Source organism: Martes martes (genome assembly GCF_963455335.1).
Source record: "Martes martes genome assembly, chromosome: 4".
NCBI classification, from domain to species: domain Eukaryota; kingdom Metazoa; phylum Chordata; class Mammalia; order Carnivora; family Mustelidae; genus Martes; species Martes martes.
Genome location: NC_137891.1, coordinates 109,337,653 through 109,362,192, shown reverse-complemented (window position 1 = coordinate 109,362,192; position 24,540 = coordinate 109,337,653). Strand labels below are relative to the sequence as shown.

General features: G+C 34.3%; 1 protein-coding gene across 1 annotated transcript in view; it reads right to left on the bottom strand.

Moving 5' to 3' along the window:
* DPYD (dihydropyrimidine dehydrogenase) overlaps positions 1-24,540 on the bottom strand; it is an 842,461-nt gene that overhangs the window by 634,064 nt on the left and 183,857 nt on the right. Inside the window, exon 4 of the mRNA XM_080800117.1 lies at positions 22,716-22,803. Coding sequence (XP_080656243.1) covers positions 22,716-22,803 — 88 coding nt within the window. The remainder of the gene's footprint in view (positions 1-22,715; positions 22,804-24,540) is intronic.

Below are 24,540 nucleotides of genomic sequence, written 5' to 3'. Positions count from 1 at the left end.
AAAATAATTCTAAGAGGATCAAAATACAAATTATTTAAACTATATTTACCAAAAATGTGTAAAACATAGGTTCTGAAAACAGACCACTGCTGAATGAAACTAAAGACCACCTAGATAAATGGAAAGACAGCCCATGATTATGAATTAGAAGGCTTATTATTAAAATAATGTTACTCCCCAAATTTATCTACAGCTTCAGTGCAATCCCTATCAAAATCATAGCAGATTTATTTACAAAAATTGGCATACTGACTCCAAAATTCATATGAAAAGCCAAAAGACCCAGAACCAGAATAGGCAAAACAGTTGTGAAAAATAAGACCAAAGTTGGAGGAGTCACATTTCCTGATGTCAGAACTTATTATGAAGCAACAGTAATCAAGATGGTGTGGTACTGGCATAATAACACAGATACAGACCAACAGAACAGAATTGACAATCTAGACAGAAACCTTATCTTTATGTTCAATTGATTTTCTGACAAGGGTTCCAAGACAATTCTATAAAGAAAGAATATTCTTTTAATGATGTAATAACTGAATATCCATAAGCAAAAGAATGGAGTTGATCTTTATTTCACAGCACAAAGATGAACTAACAATAGATTATAGCTCTAAATGTTAGAGATAATTCTATAAAACTCTTAGAAGATGATATAGGAATAAATCTTTAAGACCTTGGATTAGGCAATGGTTTTAGCCATAAAAACAAAAGCACAGGCAATGACACACACACAAAAAAAGAGATGAACTGGATTTCATAAGAATTAAAAACTTTTGTGCTACAAGGAACACCACCAAGAAAGTTAAAAGGCAACCAACAGGAAAAAAAAAACATATATGGTAAGAAATTTTTTTTTTTAAGATTTTATTTATTTATTTGACAGACAGAGACCACAAGTAGGCAGAGAGGCCAGCAGAGAGAGATAGAGAGGAGGAAGCAGGCTCCCTGCTGAGCAGAGAGCCCGATGCGGGGCTCGATCCCAGGACCCTGGGATCATGACCTGAGCCGAAGGCAGAGGCTTTAACCCACTGAGCCACCCAGGTGCGCCTGGTAAGAAATTTTCATCTAAAATATATGAAGACTTATAACTCACTAATAAGAAGACAATCAAAAAATGAACTATGGATTGGTATGAACAGTTCTCCAAAAATATACAAATGGCCAATATGCATACGAAGTATGGCTAAACATTATTAGCTATCAGAGAAATGCTAGTCAAAATGAGATACCACTTCCTTTTTTTTTTTCTTTTCAGCATAACAGTATTCATTGTTTTTGCACCACACCCAGTGCTCCACGCAATACGTGCCCTCCCCAATACCCACCACCTGGTTCCCCCAACCTCCCACCCCCCGCCTCTTCAACCTCCCACCCACCCCCTCTCCCACTCCCTTCTCTTCTCCATCTCCCCATGTCCTCCATGTTATTTGTTATGCTCCACAAATAAGTGAAACCATATGATAATTGGCTCTCTCTGATTGACTTATTTCACTCAGCATAACCTCTTCCAGTCCTGTCCATGTTGCTACAAAAGTTGGGTATTCATCCTTTCTGATGGAGGCATAATACTCCATAGTGTATATGGACCACAACTTCCTTATCCTTTCGTCCGTTGAAGGGCATCTTGGTTCTTTCCACAGTTTGGCGACCGTGGCCATTGCTGCTATAACCATTGGGGTACAGATGGCCCTTCTTTTCACTACATCTGTGAGATACCACTTCTTAACCTATTTGGCTGGCTACAGTGAAAGAGACATAACAATATATACAATGGAATATTATTCAGATGTCAAAAAGAATGAAATCTTCTCATTTGCAATGATGTGGATGGAGCCAGAGTGTATTACACTGAGTGAAATAAGTCAGTCAGTGAAAGGCAGATACCATATGATTTCACTCATATGTGGAATTTAAGAAATAAAACAGATTTTAAAGAAAGAAACAAAACAGATAAAGGGAAAAGAGGAAAAAGAAAGAGAGAAAGCAAACCATAAGAAACTCTTGATTATAGAGAACAAACTGAGGGTTGAAGGAGGGGTAGTGGGCAGAAGAGAGGCTAAATGAGTGATGGGTATTGAGGAGGGTACTGGTTGAGATGAGCACTGGATCTTAAATGTAAGATCTTTTATGATTCTTATATGAATCACTAAGATTCTATTCCTGAAACCAATATTATACTGTATATTAACCAACTAGAATTTAAATAAAAACTTTAAAAGAAAGAAAAATGTGAAGAAAAATTTTTAAAAAATTTTTTAAATAAATAATTTTTATATAAAAAAAGACATACAATAAAAAATGTTGACAAGGATGTGGAAAAACTGGAACAATCATATGTTGCTTATGGGATTGAAAAATGGTGTCAGTACTTTGAAAAATAGTTTGGCAGTTGCTCACAAGGGTAAAAACAGAGTTACCATATGATTCAGCAATTCCACTCTTTAGTGTACACCCAAGAAAATTTACAACATATATCCATGTATAACCTCATACATTAATGTTCAAAGCAGTGTACCCCTAGCAGCTAAAATGTAGAAATAACCTAAATGCCCATCTCTGATGAATAGCTAAAAAAGTGGAATATCCATATAATCCGTTATTATTTAGAAATGAAAGGGGCGCCTGGGTGGCTCAGTGGGTTAAAGCCTCTGCCTTCGGCTCAGGTCGTGATCCCAGGGTCCTGGGATCGAGCCCCACATCGGGCTCTCTGCTCGGCGGGGAGCCTGCTTCCCTTCCTCTCTCTCTGACTGCCTCTCTGCCTACCTGTGATCTCTGTCAAATAAATAATTAAAATCTAAAAAAAAAAAAAAATGAAAATAAGTAATGATATGTGCTATAACATAGCTGAACTTTGAAAACATTATGCTAAGTGAAAGAAGCCATTCACAAAAGACCACAGATTTTGTTTTCATTTAATGAAAATATCCAGAACAGGCAAAAGTAAAGAAGCAGAAAGTAGACTGGTAGTTGCCTATGCCTGGGAGTCTGAGAAAAACTGGAAATTGGCTGCTAAGGGGGTTTACAATGTCTTTTTGGGATGATAAGGATATGCTCAATTTGACTGTAGTTATGGTTACACTTCTGAACATATACTCACCATCACTGAATAGTACATTTTCCACTGGCCAACTGTATGGAATATGAATTTTATCTCAATAAAGGTATTATATTTTTAAAAGTACACTTACAGGATGGGAAATTATATGGGGAATTTAATAAAGAAATATTTCAATAACACTGGATTAAGATTGCTTCTCTTGCCTCAGGAGAAAAAGCTGCAGTAATCAAAACAGTATGGTAGTGGCAAAAAAATAAACACAAAGAAGAATGGAACAGGAAAAAAAAAGAAAGAGATAAACCCACAATTATATGGTCAGTGAATCTTTAACAAAGGTGGCAAGAATATATGAGAAAAAGACAGGCTCTTCAACAAATGGGGTTAGGAAAATGGGACAGCCATATGCAAAGGAATGAAACAGGGCCATTTTCTTACACCATACACAAAAATAAGCTCAAAAGGGATTAAGGACCTAAATGTGAGACCTGAAAACCATAAAAATCATAGAAAAGAACACAGGAAATAATTTCTCTGACATCAGCCCTAGTAACATCTTTTTAGATATGTCCCCTGAAGCAAGGGAAAAAAACAGCAAAAATAAACTAATGGACCTACCTCTAATTTAAAGTTTCTGCACAGGAAAGGAAACAACAAAACTAAAAGAAAACCTACTGAATGGAAGAAAATATCTGCAACAGACATATTTGATAAGGACTTAGTATCCAAAACATACAAAGAAGATACATGCCCAAGAAGATCTAAAAATTATAAATATTTATGCCCCCAGATAGGAGCACCCAAATATATAAAACAATTAATAATGAACATAAAGGAACTCATTGTTAATAATACAATAATAGTAGAGGACTTTAACACCTCACTTATATCAATGCACAGACATCTGAGCAGAAAATCAATCAGGAAACAAAGGCTTTGAATGACAAACTAGACCAGATAGATTTAACAGATCTATTCAGAACATTTTATCCTAAAGCAGCAGAACACACATTCTCTTCAAGTGCATATGGAACATTTTTCAGAATAGATCACACAATAGATCACAAATCAGACCTTAAGAAATACAAAGATACTGAGATCATACAATGAATATTTTCTTTTCTTCTTTCTTTCTTTCTTTTTGAGAAAGATGAGAAAGAGGAATAAAGGGATTGTAGGTGAGCAGAGATGGGGAGAGAGAGAGGAAGGGGGAAAAAGAGAATCTTTTTTTTTTTTTTTAAGATTTTTATTTATTTATTTACAGATAGCGATCACAAGTAGGCAGAGACGCAGGCAGAGAGAGAGAGGAGGAAGCAGGCTCCCTGTGGAGCAGAGAGCCTGATGCGGGGCTCGATCCCAAGACCCTGGGATCATGACCTGAGCCGAAGGCAGAGGCTTTAACCCACTGAGCCGCCCAGGTGCCCCAGAAAAAGAGAATCTTAAGCAGACTCCATGTGCAGCACAGAACCTGATGTGGGGCTCAATTTCATGACCCTGAGATCATGACCTAGGCCAAAATCAAAAGTCAAAGGCCTAACTGAATGAGCCACCCAGGTGCCCCCCATGCAAATTTTCCGATCACAACACAAAGAAACATGAAGTCAACTACAAGAAAAAATTTGGAAAGACCACAACATGTTTAAGGGAGGTTAAAAAATGTGCTACTGAACAATGAACAGCTTAACCAGAAAATCAAAGAAAAAATAAAAAATAAATACATGGAAATAAGACACAATGGTCCACAACCTTTGGGATGCAATAATAGCAATTCTAAGAGTTAAGTATAGAGCAATACAAACCTACCTCAAGAAGCAAGAAAAATCTCAATAAACAAATTAACCTTGCATTCAAAAGAGCTAGAAAAAGGCAACAAATGAAGCTCAAAGCCAGCAGAAGGGAAATATTGAAGATCAGGGCATAAATAAGTGATACAAAAACTAAAAAACAAACAAACAAAAGACAACAACAAAAATAATAGAGAACAGATCAATGAGACCAAGAGCTGTTTTTTTGGGGAAAAAAATAAATAAATAAATAAAATTGATAAACCTCCCAGCCAGATTTATCAAAAAGAAAAGAGAAAGGTCCTAATTAAATAAAATCAGAAATGAGAAAGGAGAAATGACAACCAACATCTCAGAAATACAAACAATTGTAAGGAATATTATGACAATCTGTATGTCCAACAAATTGGACAACCTAGAAGAAATGGACAAAACATATAAACTACCAAAACTGAAACAGGAAGAAATAGAAAACTTGAACATATCAATAACAAGCAAAGAAACTGAATCAGTAATCAAAAATCTTTCAACAAACAAAAGTCCAGGGCCAGACAGCTTCACAGGGGAGTTTAGCCAAGTACTTAAAGAAGAGTTAATACCTATTCTTCTTAAACTATTTAAAAAAATAGAAATGGAACAAAAACTGCCAAATTCATTCGATGAGGCTAGCACTACCCTAATACCAAAACCAGACCAAGACTCTACTAAAAAAGAGAATTATAGGCCAATATCCCTAATGGACACATACACAAAAATTCTCAATAAAACAATTAGTAAATCAAATCTGACAGTACATTAAGAGAACCATTCACCATGATCAAGTGGAATTTATTCCTGGGGTGCAAGGATGTTCAATATTTGCAAATAAATTCACATAATACTCTACATTAATAAAAGAAAGCATAAGAACCATATGATCTTTTCTATAGATTCAGAAAAAGGATTTGACGAGAAAACATTAATTCACAATAAAAACCATCAACAAAGTAGAGTTAGAGGGAATATCTTAACATAATAAAGGCCTTATATGAAAAAATAATAATCATCCTGGACTGGGAAAAACTGAGAGTTTTTCTCATAGATGGTCAGGAACAAGACAGGTATGTCCACTCCTACCATCATTTAACACAGTACTGGAAGTCCTAGCCTCAGCAATCAAGACAACAAAAAGAAATAAAATGCATCCAAATTGGCAAGGAAGAAGCCAAACTTTCACTGTTTGTAATGACATGATACTCATAAAGAAAACCCAAAAGACTCCACCAAAAAATTGTTAGAACTGATACACGAATTCAGTAATGTTGCAAGACACAAAAATCAATGTACAGAAATCTGTTGCTTTTCTACACACCAGTAATGAAGCAGCACAGAGAGAATCAAGGAATCAATCCCATTTACAATTGCACCAAAAACCTTAAGATAGCTAGGCATAAACCTAACCAAAGAGGTAAAAGATCTGTACTCTGAAAATTAAAAAAACACAATGAAAAAAACTGAAGATGATACAAAAAAATGGAAAAACATTCCATGCTCATGGATTAGAAGAATAAATATTGTTAAAATGTCTATACTACCAAAAGTAATCTACACTTTTAATGCAATCCCTATCAAAATACCAGCATTTTTCACAGAGCTAGGAAAAATAGTCTTAAAATTTGTATGGAACCTTGGAGACATGACTTGAAAGAAGATGTTGTGGCCAATAAGTGAAAACGAATTTTTGGGACTTCATCAAGATAAAAAGCTTCTCCACAGCAAAGGAAAGAGTCAACAAAACAAAGAGGCAACCCACAGAATGGGGGAAGATATTTGCAAATGACACTACAGACAAAGGACTGATGTCCAAGATCTAAAAAGAACTTCTCAAACTCAACACCCAAAAAACAGACAATCAAGTCAAAAAGTGGGCAGAAGACATGAACAGATGCTTCTCCAATGAAGACATACAAATGGTTAACAGACACATGAAAGAATATTCATCATCCTTAGCCATCAGGGAGATTCAAATCAAAACCACATTGAGATACCACCTTACACCAGTTAGAATGGCAACAATTAACATGGCAAGAAACAACAAATGTTGGAGAGGATGTGGAGAAAGGGGAATCCTCTCACACTGTTGGTGGAAATGCAAGTTGGGGCAGCCACTTTGGAAAACAGTGTGGACGTTCCTCAGAAAATTAAAAAAAGAAAACTACCCTATACCCTGCAATTGCACCACTGGGTATTTACCCCAAAGATACAGATGTAGTGAAAAGAAGGGCCATATGCACCCCAATGTTCATAGGAGCAATGCCAACAGTAGCCAAACTGTGGAAAGAGCCAAGATGCCCTTCAACAGACAAATGGATAAAGAAGATGTGGTCTATATACACAATGGAATATTACTCAGCCATTAGAAATGATGGATACCCAATTTTTGCATCAACATGGATGGGACTGGCTGAGATTATGCCATGTGAAATAAATCAAGCAGAGAAAGTCAATTATCATATGGTTTCACTTACTTGTGGAACATAAGGAATAGCATGTAGGACACTAGGAGAAGGAAGAGAAAAATGAAGGGGGGGGAATTGGAGGGGGAGACAAATCATGGGAGACTGCGGATTCTGAGAAACAAACTGAGGGTTTTAGTTGGGGGAGGAGAAGGGTTTGCCTGGTGACAGGTACTAAGGAGGGCATGTATTGCATGGGGCACTGGATGTCATACATAAACAATGAGTCTTGGAACTCTGCATCAAAAATTAATGATGTACTATATGGTGACTAACATAACATTAAAAAAAAAAATTGTATGAGACCACAAAAGAACCTGAAGAGCCAAAGCAATCTTGAAAAAGGAAAGCAAAGCTGCAGTCATAATTCTGGACATCAAGCTGTAACAGAAAGCTGTAGTGATCAAGACAATATGGTACTGGCACAAAAAAAGACACACAGATCAATAGAACAGTATAGAAAACCCAGTAATGAACCCACAATTATATGGTCAATTAATCTTTGATAAAACAGGAAAGAATATCCAATGGGAAAAAAAAAAAGTCTCTTCAACAAATGGTGTTGGGAAAACTGGGCAGCAACATGCAGAAGAATGAAACTGGACCAGAGGTGCTCGGGTGGCTCAGCTGGTTAAGCATCTGCCTTCAGTTCACATCACAATCTGGGGTTCTAGGATGGACCCCTGTGTGAGGCTCTCTGCTCAGTGGGGAGCCTATTTCTCCCTTTCCCTCTGCTCCTCCCCATGCTTGAGCTCTCTCTTTCTGTCTCTCTGTCAAATAAATAAAATCTTTTAAAAAGAAAGAAAGAAAGAAAGGAAGGAAGGAAGAAAGAAAGAAACTGGACCACTTTTTACGGCATATACAAAAATAAATTCAAAGCAGATGAAAGATCTAAAAATGAGACTTGAAACCATTAAAATCTTAGAGTACACAGCAGTAACCTCTTTAACATCGGCCATACCAAATTCTTACTAGATAGGTCTCATGAGTCAAGGAAAACAAAATAAAAAATAAACTATCAGGACTTCAGCAAAATAAAAAGCTTCTGCACAGAAGGAAATAACCAACAAAACTAAAAGGCAACCTACAGAATGAGAGAAGATATTTGCAAATGGCATTATCTGATAAAGGGTTAGTATCCAAAATCTGTAAAGAACTTATAAATCTCAACACCCCAAAAAATGAATAATCCAATTAAAAATGTGCATAAGACATAAAGAGAAATGTTTTCCAAATATATCTAGATGGCCAACAGACACATGAAATGATGCTCATTGTCACTCATGTGGCTGGAGAGTATTATGTTAAGTGAACTAAGTCAGTTGGAGAGATACAAATACATATGATTTCACTCACATGTGGAATTTAAGAAACACACTAGCAAAGAAAGAGAGAGAGAGAGAGAGAGAGAAGCAAACCAAGAAACAGACTCTTAATTATAAAGAATAAACTGATGGTTACCAGAGGGGAGCTTGGTGGGGAGATGGGTTAAATTGGTGATGGGGATTAAAGAGTACACTTGTGATGAGCACCAGGTGTTGTATGGAAGTGTTGAATCACTAAATTGTACACCTGAAACTAATATTACATTGTACATTAGTTAACTGGAATTTTAATAAAAACTTTACATTTAAAAAATACATCTTTGTAATATAACTTACAATACTGAAATGTGATACCTCCAGCTTTGTTCTTTGTCAAGACTGCCTTAGTTATTTGGGGTCTTTGGGATCCCATACAAATTTTAGATTGTTTGTTCTAGTTCTATGAAAAATGCTGTTGTTATTTTAATAGGGATTACATTAAATGTGTATATTGCTTTGGGTAGTATTGGCATTTTAACAACATTTCTTCTTCCAATCCATGAGCATATAATGTCTTTCCATTTGTTTGTGTCATTCAGTTTCTTTCATCAATGTTTTATAGCTTTCAGATTATAGGTTTTTCACCCCCTTGATTTGATTAAGTTTATGCCTAGGCATTTTATTATTTTTGGTATAATTATAAACGGGAGTTTTTCCTAATTTGTCTACTGTGCTTCATTATTAGTGTACAGAAATGCAATGGATTTCTATATATTAAATTTGTCTCCTTTGACTTTACTGAATTCATTTATCAGTTCTAGTAGTTTTTTGGTGGAGTGTTTAGAGCTTTCTATATATAGTATCATTTCATCTGCAAATAGTGAAAAGTTTGACTTCTTTCTTACCAATGCGATGCTTTTATTCCTTTTTCTTGTCTGATTTCTGTGGCTATGACTTCCAGTACTATGTTGAATGAAAGTGGTAAGAGTGGACTCCTTGCCTTGCTCCTGACCTTAAGGGAGAAGTTCTCAGTTTTTCTCCATTGAGTATGATGCCAGTTGTGGGTTTTTCACACAAGGTCTTTATTATGTTGAGGTATGTTCCTTCTAAATATACTTGCTGAGGGTTTTATCATGAATGGATGTTGTACTCACAGTCAAACTTTTAGTTAATATTGAATAGTCAACCAATGGTTCTTTTTCCTTCAAAATTAAATAATGCTTAAGTGTCATCATGCATTTATTTTAAAAATGTTAATTTAGTATGATAATAGTAAACAGATACAGCCTTATCCCTTGGCCTTATTTTCTGTTTTTGAATAATTTTACTTAATAACATTCATAATGAACAATTACTAACTAAATTACCAGTCTATTCCTTAGGAAACATCCTTTGTTCCTGCTTAAGTCCATTGATCCCCTTGCTCAGCACCTGCAACTAACCATTTAATAACTGCTAGAGAAAATCTCAAAGTCATTGTCACTATTCTTTCCTCCTACTTGACATCATAGTAACATCTGACATGATTGATTAACAAATATTTAATGACTGACACACTGCCTAAATGATCTAATTACATAATTAGAAGACTCCTTGTAACATAAAAACACCATCGTGAGGAAAGAAATGTCAATTGTAGATTATTTTTCAGGATATTTGGGGGAGGGGAGTAGCATAGAAATATAATCTAATTAAACAATTAAGGATCTTTCCACAAGAACACTGATTATCTTATGACCCACAAATTGAGTTTCAAGATTGTACCTAAAAAGATGACATAAGAAATAAATACATGTTTAAAAAAATAAAATAAAATAAACATTTAGAATTACACTTATGGTTCATGATTTGCTATAGTTGTCAAACTACAAGGTCTGATCTATCACAATATATCACTGACAATAAAACTGTCTAGTTTTATTCAACAATCTCATGATTCCAAGTATAACTCTTACACCAAAATAAAATTGTAGGAGACTATAACATTTTTTTAAAAGTACTTAAAAATTACCTAAAATTACTGAATGTTTCTTAAATAAAAGCTCAATGGACTTAAAAAAAGGAAGGGAAGGGTAACGGAGGGGAAGGGAAATGAAGGGAAGGGAAAGGAAGGGAGGGGAGGAAATCTCCCTGACATCAAAACATTTTGGTATCAGAGTGAAAAGTCACTTCAGAATGAGGTTCAGAATCTGCTTCAAATGTGTGGTAATAAAGTGTTTCTGAAGTGACAGGACTAAGGGATGAGAGGAAATGGCATCTGAGTTATCCTGGATTGACACGAGTGAAAAATCAAGAAACTTCAGAATATGTCTTGGCATAATGACTTGGCCAACTGGCTAGAGATGTTCACTGATTCACTTAGGAAATGATGACTAGAAGATATATTTTTAATGTGCTTGGAACAAATTATGGAAAAATTTGACTACCAATCTAAGGGTTTAGTATCTAACTGAAGCTTTTTCATAGAAATGTGCTAGTATTAAAGGACTAATTGCAAAGATTATTGTATAAATGCTATGGAAACTCTCAGAAATAGAGTGGAAAAACAGGAAAAGTGAAGAAGACACGATGATACATTAAAAAAAGGAATGCATCAGCATATATCACAGAATACACAAAAATGGTTTTGAAAATGGTCTGAGCCAACATCAAACAATGATTCAGAAATCACCTTTGCACTCTACCTCTCACAAATAACTCTGAAGAAATGATAGATTACTGTGTAGGAAGCTGGGTACTCAGAGTCAAAGACATTCAGAAACCTATTAGAAAGGGAACACCTCCTCAACTGTTCTCATCAAGACTGTCAAGATCAATATCAATTTTTTTTCTCTCATAGTAAGTGGAGAGATTTCTTGAGTTCTCCTTCTAAACAAGAGGTTTGACTCCTATTCTGTGAGCTTTTAAACCTTTCTAAAAGCAAAGGCTATAAAATTTAAATTTAGAAGGGTACTTTAAAGACAACCCAGTAGTCTCCTTCTAGAAAATACACAGTCACTTCACCTGGTTTCTTCAGGTTATTCAATCATTCACAAGTATTTTAGTTTTCTAATGTGTGAAGAAAAATGTACCAAGTCATGTTAGGAGGAATAAAAATTAAATATCTGAACTTTTGTGCACATATTTGTTTTATGAGGACTTTTACTCCTTCTTTAAGCAAAAATCTAAAACACAAATGGTTTGATATATTTGTTTTTTTATATCAACACAAAAGAACATGCATTGAATGTTCTCTAGTCCATTAACTTACCCACATTTTGCAGGTGTTGAATTTTCTATTACTCAATGGGATTTTTAAAAGCTTGTTTGAAGCTACAATATGTGCCATTTCCATGTGGGTTAATCCTAAGACAACTTTAACTTTTATTCTTTGCTTTTTATTTTTAAAGTTGTAACTTGAAATTGCATTAGTGTCATCTCTATACAATTTAATGGTTTTAAAGTCATTATCAAGAAACATGAAAATCTCACAAGCCAGCTAACGTCTCATATGTTATAACGAATTTAACCAATAGTCCTATCATATTCAGGCCTTCATATCACCACAACATTATCAAAACAGCTGGTGGATTTATTTTAAAGTGTTCTTGCTTTTTCCAATGAGAGTTTTCACAGATGGAAGCACCCTTCCAAGATAAACTCCAATCTGCTGCATTTAAAAAAAAATACTTGGGAAAGTTCAATAAGTTTGCAAGTGTGAGAAGGGTGAATTAACACCACTTATACTTCTAGACTGAGCTGTCTAATGGTGAGTGTGCTAATGTACATTAATTTAATAGAAAATGTCCCTAATAGCACATATAGAAAATAAAGGCATAGGGAACACTCTCAAGCTATCACCAACTCTCAGTAAACAACCCACTGGTCTTCAGACATTTGGCAAAGGAGAGTGGGAACCTATCATTCATAGGACACACAAAAACTCCTGCCCTCACAGTACTCACTCTTCTGGGGACAAATGGATACAGAATATGTTTGCCTGGTTTTACTCGGAAAACCCTCCCTTCAAATCTCAGACACACTAAATTTTAGAAAAGTTTTGCACAATGTGATTAGACTTTTAGAACTATGAATGTGTAAGGAAAAAATTATTCTTGTAGAAAACAATTTTTTTTTAATATGGCCTTGAGATGCTGAACTAGGAAACTTGACACAGACAGCATGCCTAGTACATTAGACAGCATAGAACAGATTTAACAAATTTAAGTCAGCATCACATTCCCCCTAGGCTTTTTCTAGCTAAAAAATTTTTTCTTATAATGTTAATCCTGAGAGTTTAAGATTTTAAAGTTTATTAAGGAAAATTCATATTAGGAAGCACAATAAGAAAGATAGCAAGAAAGAAGCAAAAACTATACGAAGAAAAATAAATAACCTTATCTCAAACAAGATTTTAAAACAACAAATCCAATGACTGCTGTAAAAAGTTGTATGTATAAGACAATTAATAATAAAGACAAAATTTCATTAGTTATGTTATTAGAACTAGACTATAACACTTCTATTTTCTTCTTTTCAAACAAAATAACATCAGATTATTTTGTGAGAGTTTGCTCTTCACTGACAAGGATGTGAGATTTCTTAATTGACAGGGTGCTGCAGTGTCTACCATACTATATTATTATATTGTGGCTCATAAAACCAGCTGTCAGCCACTATTTGCACAATGGGTACAAATAAATTTACCAGAAAACTCTCCATTCTGAGTACATTAATTTAAACCCATTACTACTTTCAAAAGTAAAACTAGTTTTGATAATAATAATTTACCTAAATTTTTCACTTTGCCAATTTTTAGAAAACTAAACCCAAATTTCCTTAAGATGAAGTTTACTGTTGCTGGAGGGGAGGAAGTTGGGAGGATAGGATAATCAGGTGAAGGGCATTAAGGGGGGCATTTTATATAATGAGCACTGGGCGTTATACGCAACTGATGAATCACTAAATTCTACCCCTGAAAATAATAATACAGTATATGTTAACAATTGAATTTCAATAAAAAATTTTAAGAACTTCAAAAAATTTAAATAAAAAATCTTAAATTAAAAAATTTAAATAAAAATATAAAAAATTTTTAAAAAATACTGTTATAAATTTTACCCACCATTTAAATATTGACAGCACTTACAAAATTGTCATGATAGAAAATATGTTGCTTGGGACACTTGGGTGGCTCAGTGGATTAAAGCCTCTGCCTTCAGCTCAGGTCATGAGTCTGCTCTCTACTCAGCAGGGGGCCTGCTCCAACACACCCCCCCCCACCACCGCCTGCTTCTCTGCCTACTTGTGATCTCTGTCTGTCAAATAAATAAATAAAATCTTTAAAAAAAAAAAGAAAATATGTTGCTTATATGTATATATAAATATAATATCCACTATATTTTATGACTTATATTTTCTATTTTACATATATATTTTACATTTATATTATATACACTTTATAGTTTAATAATGACTCATTATATACATAAATTATTCATATAGATTGTGTAGTGTTATGTGGACAATAGCACACCAGAAAAAATCAAGAAATTTATTTATTCTATCAAGTAGTTATGGGATCTGGGATAAATTGCTTAGCCTTGATGGGTTTCAAATTACCTTTCTAACTGACAAGATAGCTAGATAGATGAAAATGCCATTCATCCAAATTCTGTTACGTTTGTTTTTACCTGTTAATATTAAAAAAATATTCTAGGGGGTGCCTGGGTGGCTCAGTGGGTTGGAGCCAATATAAAATTGGCTTAAGTTGTATAATGAAAATCTTCTATCAGTTAGTTAAACTGACATTATTTTTAGGTTTTATATCACTTAGATTTTGTAATAAATTGACTAACAGTGCTTTGAGTTACAGAAGGTTTTCCAGAACTAAATGTTCAAATTTTGAAACAAATATGAAGAAAAGCAGTTACTATTATACATTCTGTTAGCTGTGATTAAAAGTAAAAATGTAACCATTTAAAGGCCTGAAGATATATATTACAAAACAGAAACAAGATAGATTTTTACATAAGCATTAATGATTCAATAGACAACGTAACATCCATTTATCTTTTTCAGCAGAATACATTAAAGAAGATGGGACATTTTGAAAATAATATTCCAGTCCTTTAACACTAGTAAATTTAGTATCCTATCATTTGCCAGATTCAACACTAGGAAGTTATATATTAAAATTAACGACTGAATTCTGGAATATGCAGTTAATGTTATATCAACTGATAAATGAATGAGGCGAAATGGGCATACATTTTCATTAATAATTTTAAATTATTATTTTATTATAGTATGAACACAGTGTTCAATAATTATTTTGCAGAGCTTTTTTTTCATATAAGCAGACAAAAGGATATTCTGAAAATAAATATAATATCAGGGAAATGGCTTTAGTCAATGATAAAGTACACTACACAGTATAGTAATTAAAACACCTTGATCCTGTCAAAGATATATAGATTGGTAGGACAAATAGAGCATTTGAAAATATACCTAAATAAATATAGGATTAAATATATGATAAATGTGGCATTTTAGGACAGTGGAAAAAAATGTATTATTTAGCAGATTTGAAATTATTAGTCATTTAGAGAAAAGAGAGAAAGTCTGGATCTTTCACTCTTTACACCAAAGGAAAAAAAAAGAAGAAAAACCAACTTAGAATATGGTCTGTCACATGCTACTCTGTAACCTCTGTAACCTCTCTGCTTTATTATATCATGTTACTAGTGACTTTAACTTATTATGTTTACTTAAAAATATACATACTCATTGTAGAAAAATATACATACTCATTATAGAAGTACATACTCATTTTTCTAACAAAAATGTTATTAACTTCTCTTCACCCTTCCTTCACCTCAACCAAATGAGGAAACTAAAGTTAAATTATATCCTTCTATGCCATATTTCCTCATATATAAATCAGATTTTTTGTAAAGATAATATGTTATTCATATTAATATGCAACTTACTTTTTTCACTTAATCACGATTCCCCTCTAGGTCAATAAATAATAATACATTTTTAAGAATAACCTCATAACATTCTATAACATAAATATTAAAATATAATAAGTAATAAAAATATAATAAGTAATAAGTAATATACAACATATAATACATAATATAAATAGACTTAGCAGTTTTCATAATGATGGGCACTATAGTTGTTTCAGGTATCTGCCACTTCAAATGATGCTACAATTGCTACAATAAAATATAGTGTACATATACCATTACATGGTGGCATTTTTATTTTTCTAGGAAGAGCACATAATAAAGCACAATTGGCACAATGGTATATATATTTGTAATTTACAAATAAATTTCTACTATGTGACGCTTATTGTTTCCTTCCAGCTGAAGAGCATAGGAGGTTACTAAACTTCTTAACTTCAACAATCTGATGAGAGAAAAGTGGTGTCCCATCTTTTGATATATATATATCTCTGGCTAATACTGAACTAAGACATCTCTAATATGGTAGTCAGTCATCTGCATTACCTCTTGTGTAATGTTTATGACCTTTGCCTATGTGTTTACTGGATTAGGTTATTATTTAAATATCCAGGAACACTTTGATAATAGGTAAGTTAATGTATGGTAAAAAAAAAAAAATCATTTCAAGTTACGTTAGCTTTCATTTAAAAATGTGTGCATTAAAATTTGTTCTCACATAATTTATAGCTTCCAAATTATTTTAAAAGATTTTATTTATTTATTTGACAGACAGAGATCACAAGTAGGCAGAGAGGCAGGCGGGGCTGGGGGGGAGCAGGCTCCCTGCCAAGCAGAGAGCCTGATGTGTCACTGGATCCCAGGACCCTGAGATCATGACCTGAGCCAAAGGCAGAGGCTTAACTCACTGAGCCACCCAGGAGACCCTAATGAGGGATTCTAAAAGTAAATTCAAAATTATACCTGAATGATTTTTCAAAGAACCCATCATTTTCCACTAAATTGAAAGGCACTCTTCATTACATATTATGTTCTCTTATTTACTTGGTCCTCTTTACAGACTTTCATCTGCTCCAGAAAATGTGTATTCTTGTACCAACAGTACATGTTGATTATGGAAGCTTTACAGTGAGTTTAAGATCTGATGTGGCAAATCTTTTTGTCTTATTCTTCAAAGGTTTCTTTCTTCCATATAGCTTCCCAATTACTATTTCAGTATTTGTCAATCTGGGTTTTAATCAATCTAGACTATCCATTAAATCTTTAGTAATTATTATACTTTTATACATGTATTAAGAAATAATTATCTGCTGTTAGATTAGATTTTAAAAGGTAAAATTATATATCACTTCTCGGCCTTTTGGCTAAGATCAAGTGTAAAAGGTAAAATTATAGCTAAAATATTTTTAAAAAGTCATCTGAATGTATTCTTGAGCTGCCATGTCCAAGACTGAAAATGACAAGGCAATAAGAGAGAAAAATAAGTGTAATCACTTTACATTTGGTAAGTAAACCAGGAGAATATTGTCCTCCAAGAACATAACAGATACAAAACCCTTGTAAAGAAAATTGTATTCATTGCATTCTCCACAAAATTTCTACATATAAAGCTTTAAAGAAAAGCAGAGGAAAGAAAGAATGAAAGAAAGGAAGGAAAGAAAGGAAAGAAAACAAAGAAAAAGAAAGAAAGAAACAAAGAAAGAAAGAAAGAAAGAAAGAAAGAAAGAAAGAAAGAAAGAAAGAAAGAAAGAAAAGGAAAAAAAAAGAGAAAAGAAGAGGAAAGGAGAAGAGAGGGGAGGGGAGAGGAGAGGAGAGGAGAGAAGAGGAGAGTGGAAGAGAAGGAAACGGAAAGAAAGGAAGAAAGGAAGAAAGAAAGGAGAGAAAAGAAAAAAGAAGAAAGAGACAGAGAGAGGGAGGGAGGGAAGGAGGGAGGGAGAGGGGAATGAAGGAAGGAAGGAAGGGTGGGTAGATGGGTGGAACCAGTAGACACTACCAACAGTATAATCAGACAGATAGAAACTTTAGTGGAACTCCCAAAGCATAAAAATGAGTATTTTTATGTATTTAAGGACAGGCTTGGAAAATGACTTAAAAGCTAGATGAGTTTTTTAAAAATACAAAAACCATAAAAGATAAGTTAAGTTATGGAGAATAAAGTAAAAAGGTTTAACATATATCTAATTAAGAGTTCCATAAGGAGATGATAGAGAGTCAATGAGAAATTCCCCCAAATGATGGAAGTCATCAGTGCACAGATTCAACAACTACAGTGAAAACTAAGCAGGATAAACAAAAAGAAATCCAAACATAGGTTTGAGTGTCTCAGTCAGTTAAGAGTCTGTCTTCGGCTCACCTCATGATCCCAGGGTCCTGCGATCAAGCCCCATCTTGGGCTCCCTGCTCAGCAGGAGACTGTTTCTCCCTCTTCTTCTCCCTCTCCCCCTGCTCATGTACTCTCTCAGTCACTTTCTCAAATAAATAAATAAAATCTTAAAAAAAAAAAAAAAAAGAAAGAAAGAAAGAAAGACAGATAGATATCCAAACATAGATAAATCACTGTTTAGTGGAACACGAAAGATAAAAAGTTCTTTAAAACACCCCCCTCCTGGGGCACCTGGGTGGCTCAGTAGGTTAAGCCTCTGCCTTCGGCTCTGGTCATGGTCTCAGGTTCCTGGGATCGAGCCCCGCATCTAGCCCCGCATCAAGCCCTGCATTGGGCTTCCCCCTCTCCCTCTGCCTGCCCCTCTGCCTACTTGTGATCTCTCTGTCTCTCTATCAAATAAATAAATAAATAAATAAACAAACAAATAAAATCTTTTAAAAAACAAACAAAAAAAAGCAAAAAAAAAAAAAAAAAAAGCCCCCCTCCAAAGACATGTAACACTCAAATGAGCATTAATTAGGTTTCTGTTAATTTTCCAATAGTATCAGTATAAGCAAAACTAAACCACTTTCCCATGGCAATTCCAAAATGAAAAAAAAAAGAAGAAAATTGGCAAAAATGTGAATAAAGCTAATCCAATATAGACTAATAAAGCATAACAATATTATCTTACAAGTTTTAAAAGGATAAGGTTAATATACATAAAACAGTATTTTCTGACTTAGGGATGAGCTAATTTGATGTATAGTACTTTACTCCCTACCAGAAGACCCACTCAAATTAACATCCTAAATAACACAGACCCATACCATAAAGGAGTTGTAAAAATTTGAATTCACTCAGTCCTAGAAAAATACATTTTTCACATTACTCAAATACTGGCATCTCAACTGTAAATGAAATTAACACATGAATTCAGAACTATTTATTTAAGCCAAATGGCATATTCAGCTCTAATTGTTTGCCCTCTAAAAGCATAACAGAGTTTTTAAAAGCTGTGTTCTCTTGAGCATCGTTTTATGGCAGTGTGTAAGTAAGTTTCTAACAGTCCTCTTAGGACAAAGGTACTCATAGTTCTTGTTTAGCAAAACAAGTGAGGAAACTAGCCTTGCACACCTAAAGAAACCTTATCTCCACCTTTTTATTTTACATATCTAAAATATTCATATTTTCAAATACTAATGGGTAGTAATTTGTGGGCCTCCTATTTTTTTTTTCATCCCCTTATTTCTCTGTCATGATAGTGGGGAAAAGCTCAACAGGCTTACATAATAGGCAATGTATTTGGACACTGATTTCTAGGCCCTGGGAAGCCACTGACATTTTTTGAACAAAGCAGTGATATAATTAGAGCTATGTTTTCAGGAAATTATTCTGGAAATGATCAACGTTTTACTTGATAAAGGTATTAAACCACTTAGCCATTATAATTGAAAAGCAAACTCAAAAGGAGGATGAAGTAAAACTATTGATAACGCTTCTGCTTTGTAACACTTGTGTCAGGAATATGCATGTGTGTGTACATGTGTACACACACATATATACATGCTCATATATTGAGATGACTTCTTTTAAATAAAAATATTGTTGCCCATAGTTATCAAATGAATTCTGCTGGTGACATTTGTTCCTTCCCTGACTTCTACTCATACTTTCCATGGGGATCTATCATAAAGAAGAGTTTTGTTTTGTTTTGTTTTTTCCATTGCATCATTTAGTCAGCTTTCCTCTAATATGTAGTATTATTTTTCTAGGTATAAAAGCCACACAAATCTGGACACACAGATTCTGTATAATATACAAATCAGTGGAAAAATCAATGCTTTACAATTCGACAGAAACATTTGAAAAGAGAAAGCAACTCTATTGTTTAAAATAAAGTATCACGAAACAAAGGAACATTTTTAAAAAGTCATTCTTTTTCGCTACATTTATAGATTGGTCTCACTCATTCTGATATAAAGTACTGTTTTTTTTTTTTTCCCCCAAAGGAAAGCTATCAGGAAACAGAACCCAGTATTCACAGTTTGATGACTCTGAAACATGTACTTCCGATTGAGAGATACAATTGCAAACAACAGCCTGCATGAACGAAACAGAAAAAAACTGACTGAGGGGGTACAATAGAATTGAGTGTACCTTTGAAAACTAGAGCTGTAATCCAGTTTGTAAGAAAATAAAGAATGGAACTATTGGCCTAAACTCCCTGAATCACAGAAACCTAACACAATACAATACAAGTGACATCCTTTTCTCAAAGAGGCACAAGGCTCATTGAGTCTGGCGATTCAATTACCCTCTCAACCTGGAAAGAATCCCCCTCCTGAGTTGAGGTCCATTGGCAGAGCAATGTGGGACAGCCTACATTGTACACAGCTGGTAAATATCTAAAAAGCTGCAGGCTTTAAAGAACAAGAATCTCTGACCTTTTATGATTACTTCAGTGTTCTTCGACAAAACACTATTTAATGATAGAGTTCCCTAAATGCCTGGCAAAAGATCACATTTTCAATTAAAGGTCTCCAAATATATTCTCTTCAAATAAAAATCTGTTTAAATAAAAATAGCTAAGCAAATCACATCATTAGGCAGTAAGGAATACAGACAAATTAATGAAACAGGAAGTTTTCCTAAATAGAGGTGATTCTGATCTTGCTTAGACATTTTATAAACTTCTCAAAGAATACCATTATTCCCTTTAGGTCTTTTATTTTTTCCTATAAATTTGTATAGACCTTAAATGAATGGGGTATACACTAATTAGAATCCTAATTATCACTAGAGAACTTTGGAATATCTAGGGAACATTTAGCTAAGATGGATTATAACTGTAACATCTCCTCATGCATGAAGTTAAGTGTGGAAATAATTTTAGTCAAAACACATCAGACTTCAAACTTTGGACATTTGGTTTCATCCCATTCCTATGAAGTCATTAGTAAACAAACAAGATTTAACATAATGAATTATTTTCACATATAAGACAAAGGTCTTGTGATGATAGATGTTTGAGATTACCATAAAGTTAATAAATGAGATCCCTTCCTAGCAATCATCTTCTTAATTATAAAACAAATATAAAGAAATTGGTGATCTTTATGGATGGGATTAAGTCTCAAATATTGAGCATAGAATGACAATATTTTCACAACTGAATCCCAGTCTAATTGCTTTGTCTCTTTTCCATCATTCTGTTTTCTGTAATCTAGGCCCTACCCTAGCCACACTGGAGTTACTACATTTGCCCAAACTTGTCATGTACACACTCATGTTGCTGCCTTTGCCCATGCAGAATACTCTTCCTGGATTGCATGGATTGCAGCATCAGCCACATTCAATATGGTTAGGGAGTCTTTTTTTTTTTTTTTTTCTTAATGTATCTGTTTCTGCTCACAAATTATGAACTCCTACAAGGCAGGGCCATAACAGGAACCCAATACATGTCACTATGTTTGGTACATAGCAGCTACTCAATAAATAATACCAGCTACAAAAATAGTAATCCCTTGTATAATATGCACCATACTGAATGTAGAGGGAAATTAATAACTCCACATCAACAAAATATTTGTTAAATAATCACTATGTTAGGGATGGTCACACACAAGTATCATTTCATTTATACCACAACCTTGTAAGACAGATGCTGTCTTTCTTTCATAAATAATTTTCCCTGGGTTCCCAATAAGTGGTTAATCTAAAAATTTAATCTAGACTTAAATAAAATAAATATATTTATAAATAATAATATATTAAATATAATTAATATATCCATGTAGATTAATACCATAACATATATCTAAGTAATAACATTAATTCTTTCAAAATCCAAAAACTATGTAAATGTACCATTTTCCCCTGAAATATTTTTTTGAATAACTGACATTGAGAAATGATCTTTAAAAAAAAGGTAGCTGGTTGGTGAAGTAGTACTTATTGGATTTGTATAGCATTTTAGAACATAAGTGTCAAACACTGAAAAGAAGGATTTTCTACATCCTTTAGGGAAGACTTCCTTCAGCTTTTGCCCATTTCGTAAAGCATCAAACACTTGGCTATGAGCTCACAATACTTGTTTCACAAACAAAAGATACTATTAATTAATTATTCAATCAGTCAAAATTCACTTAGTGAATGAAAAACTGGGCTTAGTTTCACACTGGTTTAAAAAATATATTAAAATTCCTTTTGTTCTACTCATGCTCTTAAAAGTCTGTTTTGTATTTTTTAGTCTTGAGGGTTTTTTGGTTATAACTCTATCTAGTCTCTACAATTTATTCCACATCTTGAACAAATTAACTGAATTTTAGCAACAGGGAAAGTCCATTTCTTTGATGTGTCTCAGTTTGCCAGACTTAATACCAAAACACATTTTAAAACAAAAATATTTCACAAATTTGAAATGTGTTTTGCTAATCAATGACAGTTCCTATCTATAAGCATTTAGCAAGCTTAAACTACAATCAATCTATTCAATGAGTGTCTTGGATTTAAAAATCATTAATTTTAACAAAAACTAATTTTTAAATCAATAAACAATGAATATGCATTTTTGTAATAATTATACCACAACTCGGAAGAGATTAACAAAATGTACATTTTTACATGCCTCTAGAAATCATATCTTTAATAGCTTAACCTAATTTACTAAGACAAGCTTTATGCTTTAATCACATATCATAGATACCAAGATCAGTGCTGTTATTTTCATTTGCAGAGCTAAATCTGAATTTACCTTGTTTGCAATACTTGTGATGAATGATTTGATATCTAGATTGGTGGGACAGCTCTTCTGACAGGGGGCATCTGCACATTTCAGGCACCTAAGGAATAAAATGACCAGATTAAAGAAACTCTAAGGTAACTGAGATAATATTCTATATATTCTCTATCTGATACCCATTCAGAGTTAGCGTCTAGTAAGGACAAATAAAATAGTGCTATTTTTTAGGTAAAAAATCTTTTTTTAAGTAGGAAACAAAGAGCATCTGTGTTTCATTTTTTGTACACCTTCTGAGATGTATAAAATACCACCACTCGGACTAACTGCCCATCCTTTCGGTGTTCCTCCTAGAGATTAAGAGAACCATACTTATTTAAGATACATCACTTATTCTTTTACTAAACCAGTATTATTTTGCTCTCCTAAACTGACAACACTTAGAGAATACAGTCTTTTAATATAAAAGTTTTGTATGCCTTTATGCTACAATTATAATAAAAATACAAAGCAAACAAGCAAAGTCTCTCTCATTTTACCACTTGTAACTTCCTTTTCCCCTCCCTTCATCCCTCCCACTTTGTCTCCCACCTTTCCTCTCTTCCTCTTTCTTTACCTCCCATCAGCTCTACCTCCCTCCAACTTTATGTTTTTTAACCTACAAACTATTCGCATGGCCACTGGGCTTTGTAGTACACGCTTCATGCATAGTTCAAATCCACCCCATTCCAGAATAAAGCATTTATTCCCCTGCTGCTCTACCTTCAGCCAAAAAGAACAGGTTCAACCAAGGTCGTGTCCCCTTTCCCATTGCAGCCTGCTTCCAACTGCGGGTCAATGAAGAGGTTAGAGGCCCAGTACCCTTGCCCAGACTTGGCGAACAAGTCTGCAAAGACCCACTGCAGCCTTTTTTTTTTTTCCCCAGTGTTCCAAAATTCATTGTTTATGTACCACAGCCAGTGCTCCATGCTATACATGCCCTCCTTAATACCCACCACCAGGCTCACCCAACCCCCCACCCTCATCCCCTCCCAAACCCTCAGTTTATTTCTCAGAGTCCATAGTCTCTCATGGTTTGTCTCCCCCTCCAATTTTGCTCAACTCACCACTTCTCTCCATCTCCCAATGTCCCCCGTGTTATTCCTTATGCTCCACAAGTGAAACCATATGATAATTGACTCTCTGCTTGACTTATTTCACTCAGCATAATTTCTTCCAGTCCCGTCCATGTTGATATAAAAGTTGGATATTCATCCTTTCTGATGGAGGCATAATACTCCATAGTATATATGGACCATATCTTCTTTATCCATTTGTCCGTTGAAGGGAATCTTGGTTCTTTCCACAGTTTGGCAACTATGGCCATTGCTGCCATGAACATAGGGTACAGACGGCCCTTCTTTTCACTACATCTGTATCTTTGGGGTAAATACCCAGTAGTGCAATTGCAGGGTCATGGGGTAGCTCTATTTATAATTTCTTAAGGAATCTCCACACTGTTTTCCAGAGTGGCTGCACAAACTTGCATTCCCACCAATAGTGTAAGAGGGTTCCCCTTTCTCCACATCCTCCCCACCACTGCAGCCTTTATCATGGCTAGCTGTCCAATCCTGATTCCTTCACTCATGTAAAAATATTCACCTTCTAATAAACTTCCTGCATACTAATCTCACTTCAAAATCTGCTTCCTGGGGAACCAACCAGAGATATGATCAAACTTTAGTGTGCCCAAGAATCAGCTTGATAAATGTCACAGTTTCCACAGGGAAACCCCTCCTGAGTTTGAGTTATTGGCCTGAGAATCTGTATTTGGGGGGGTCTTTGAGGTGATTCTGATATA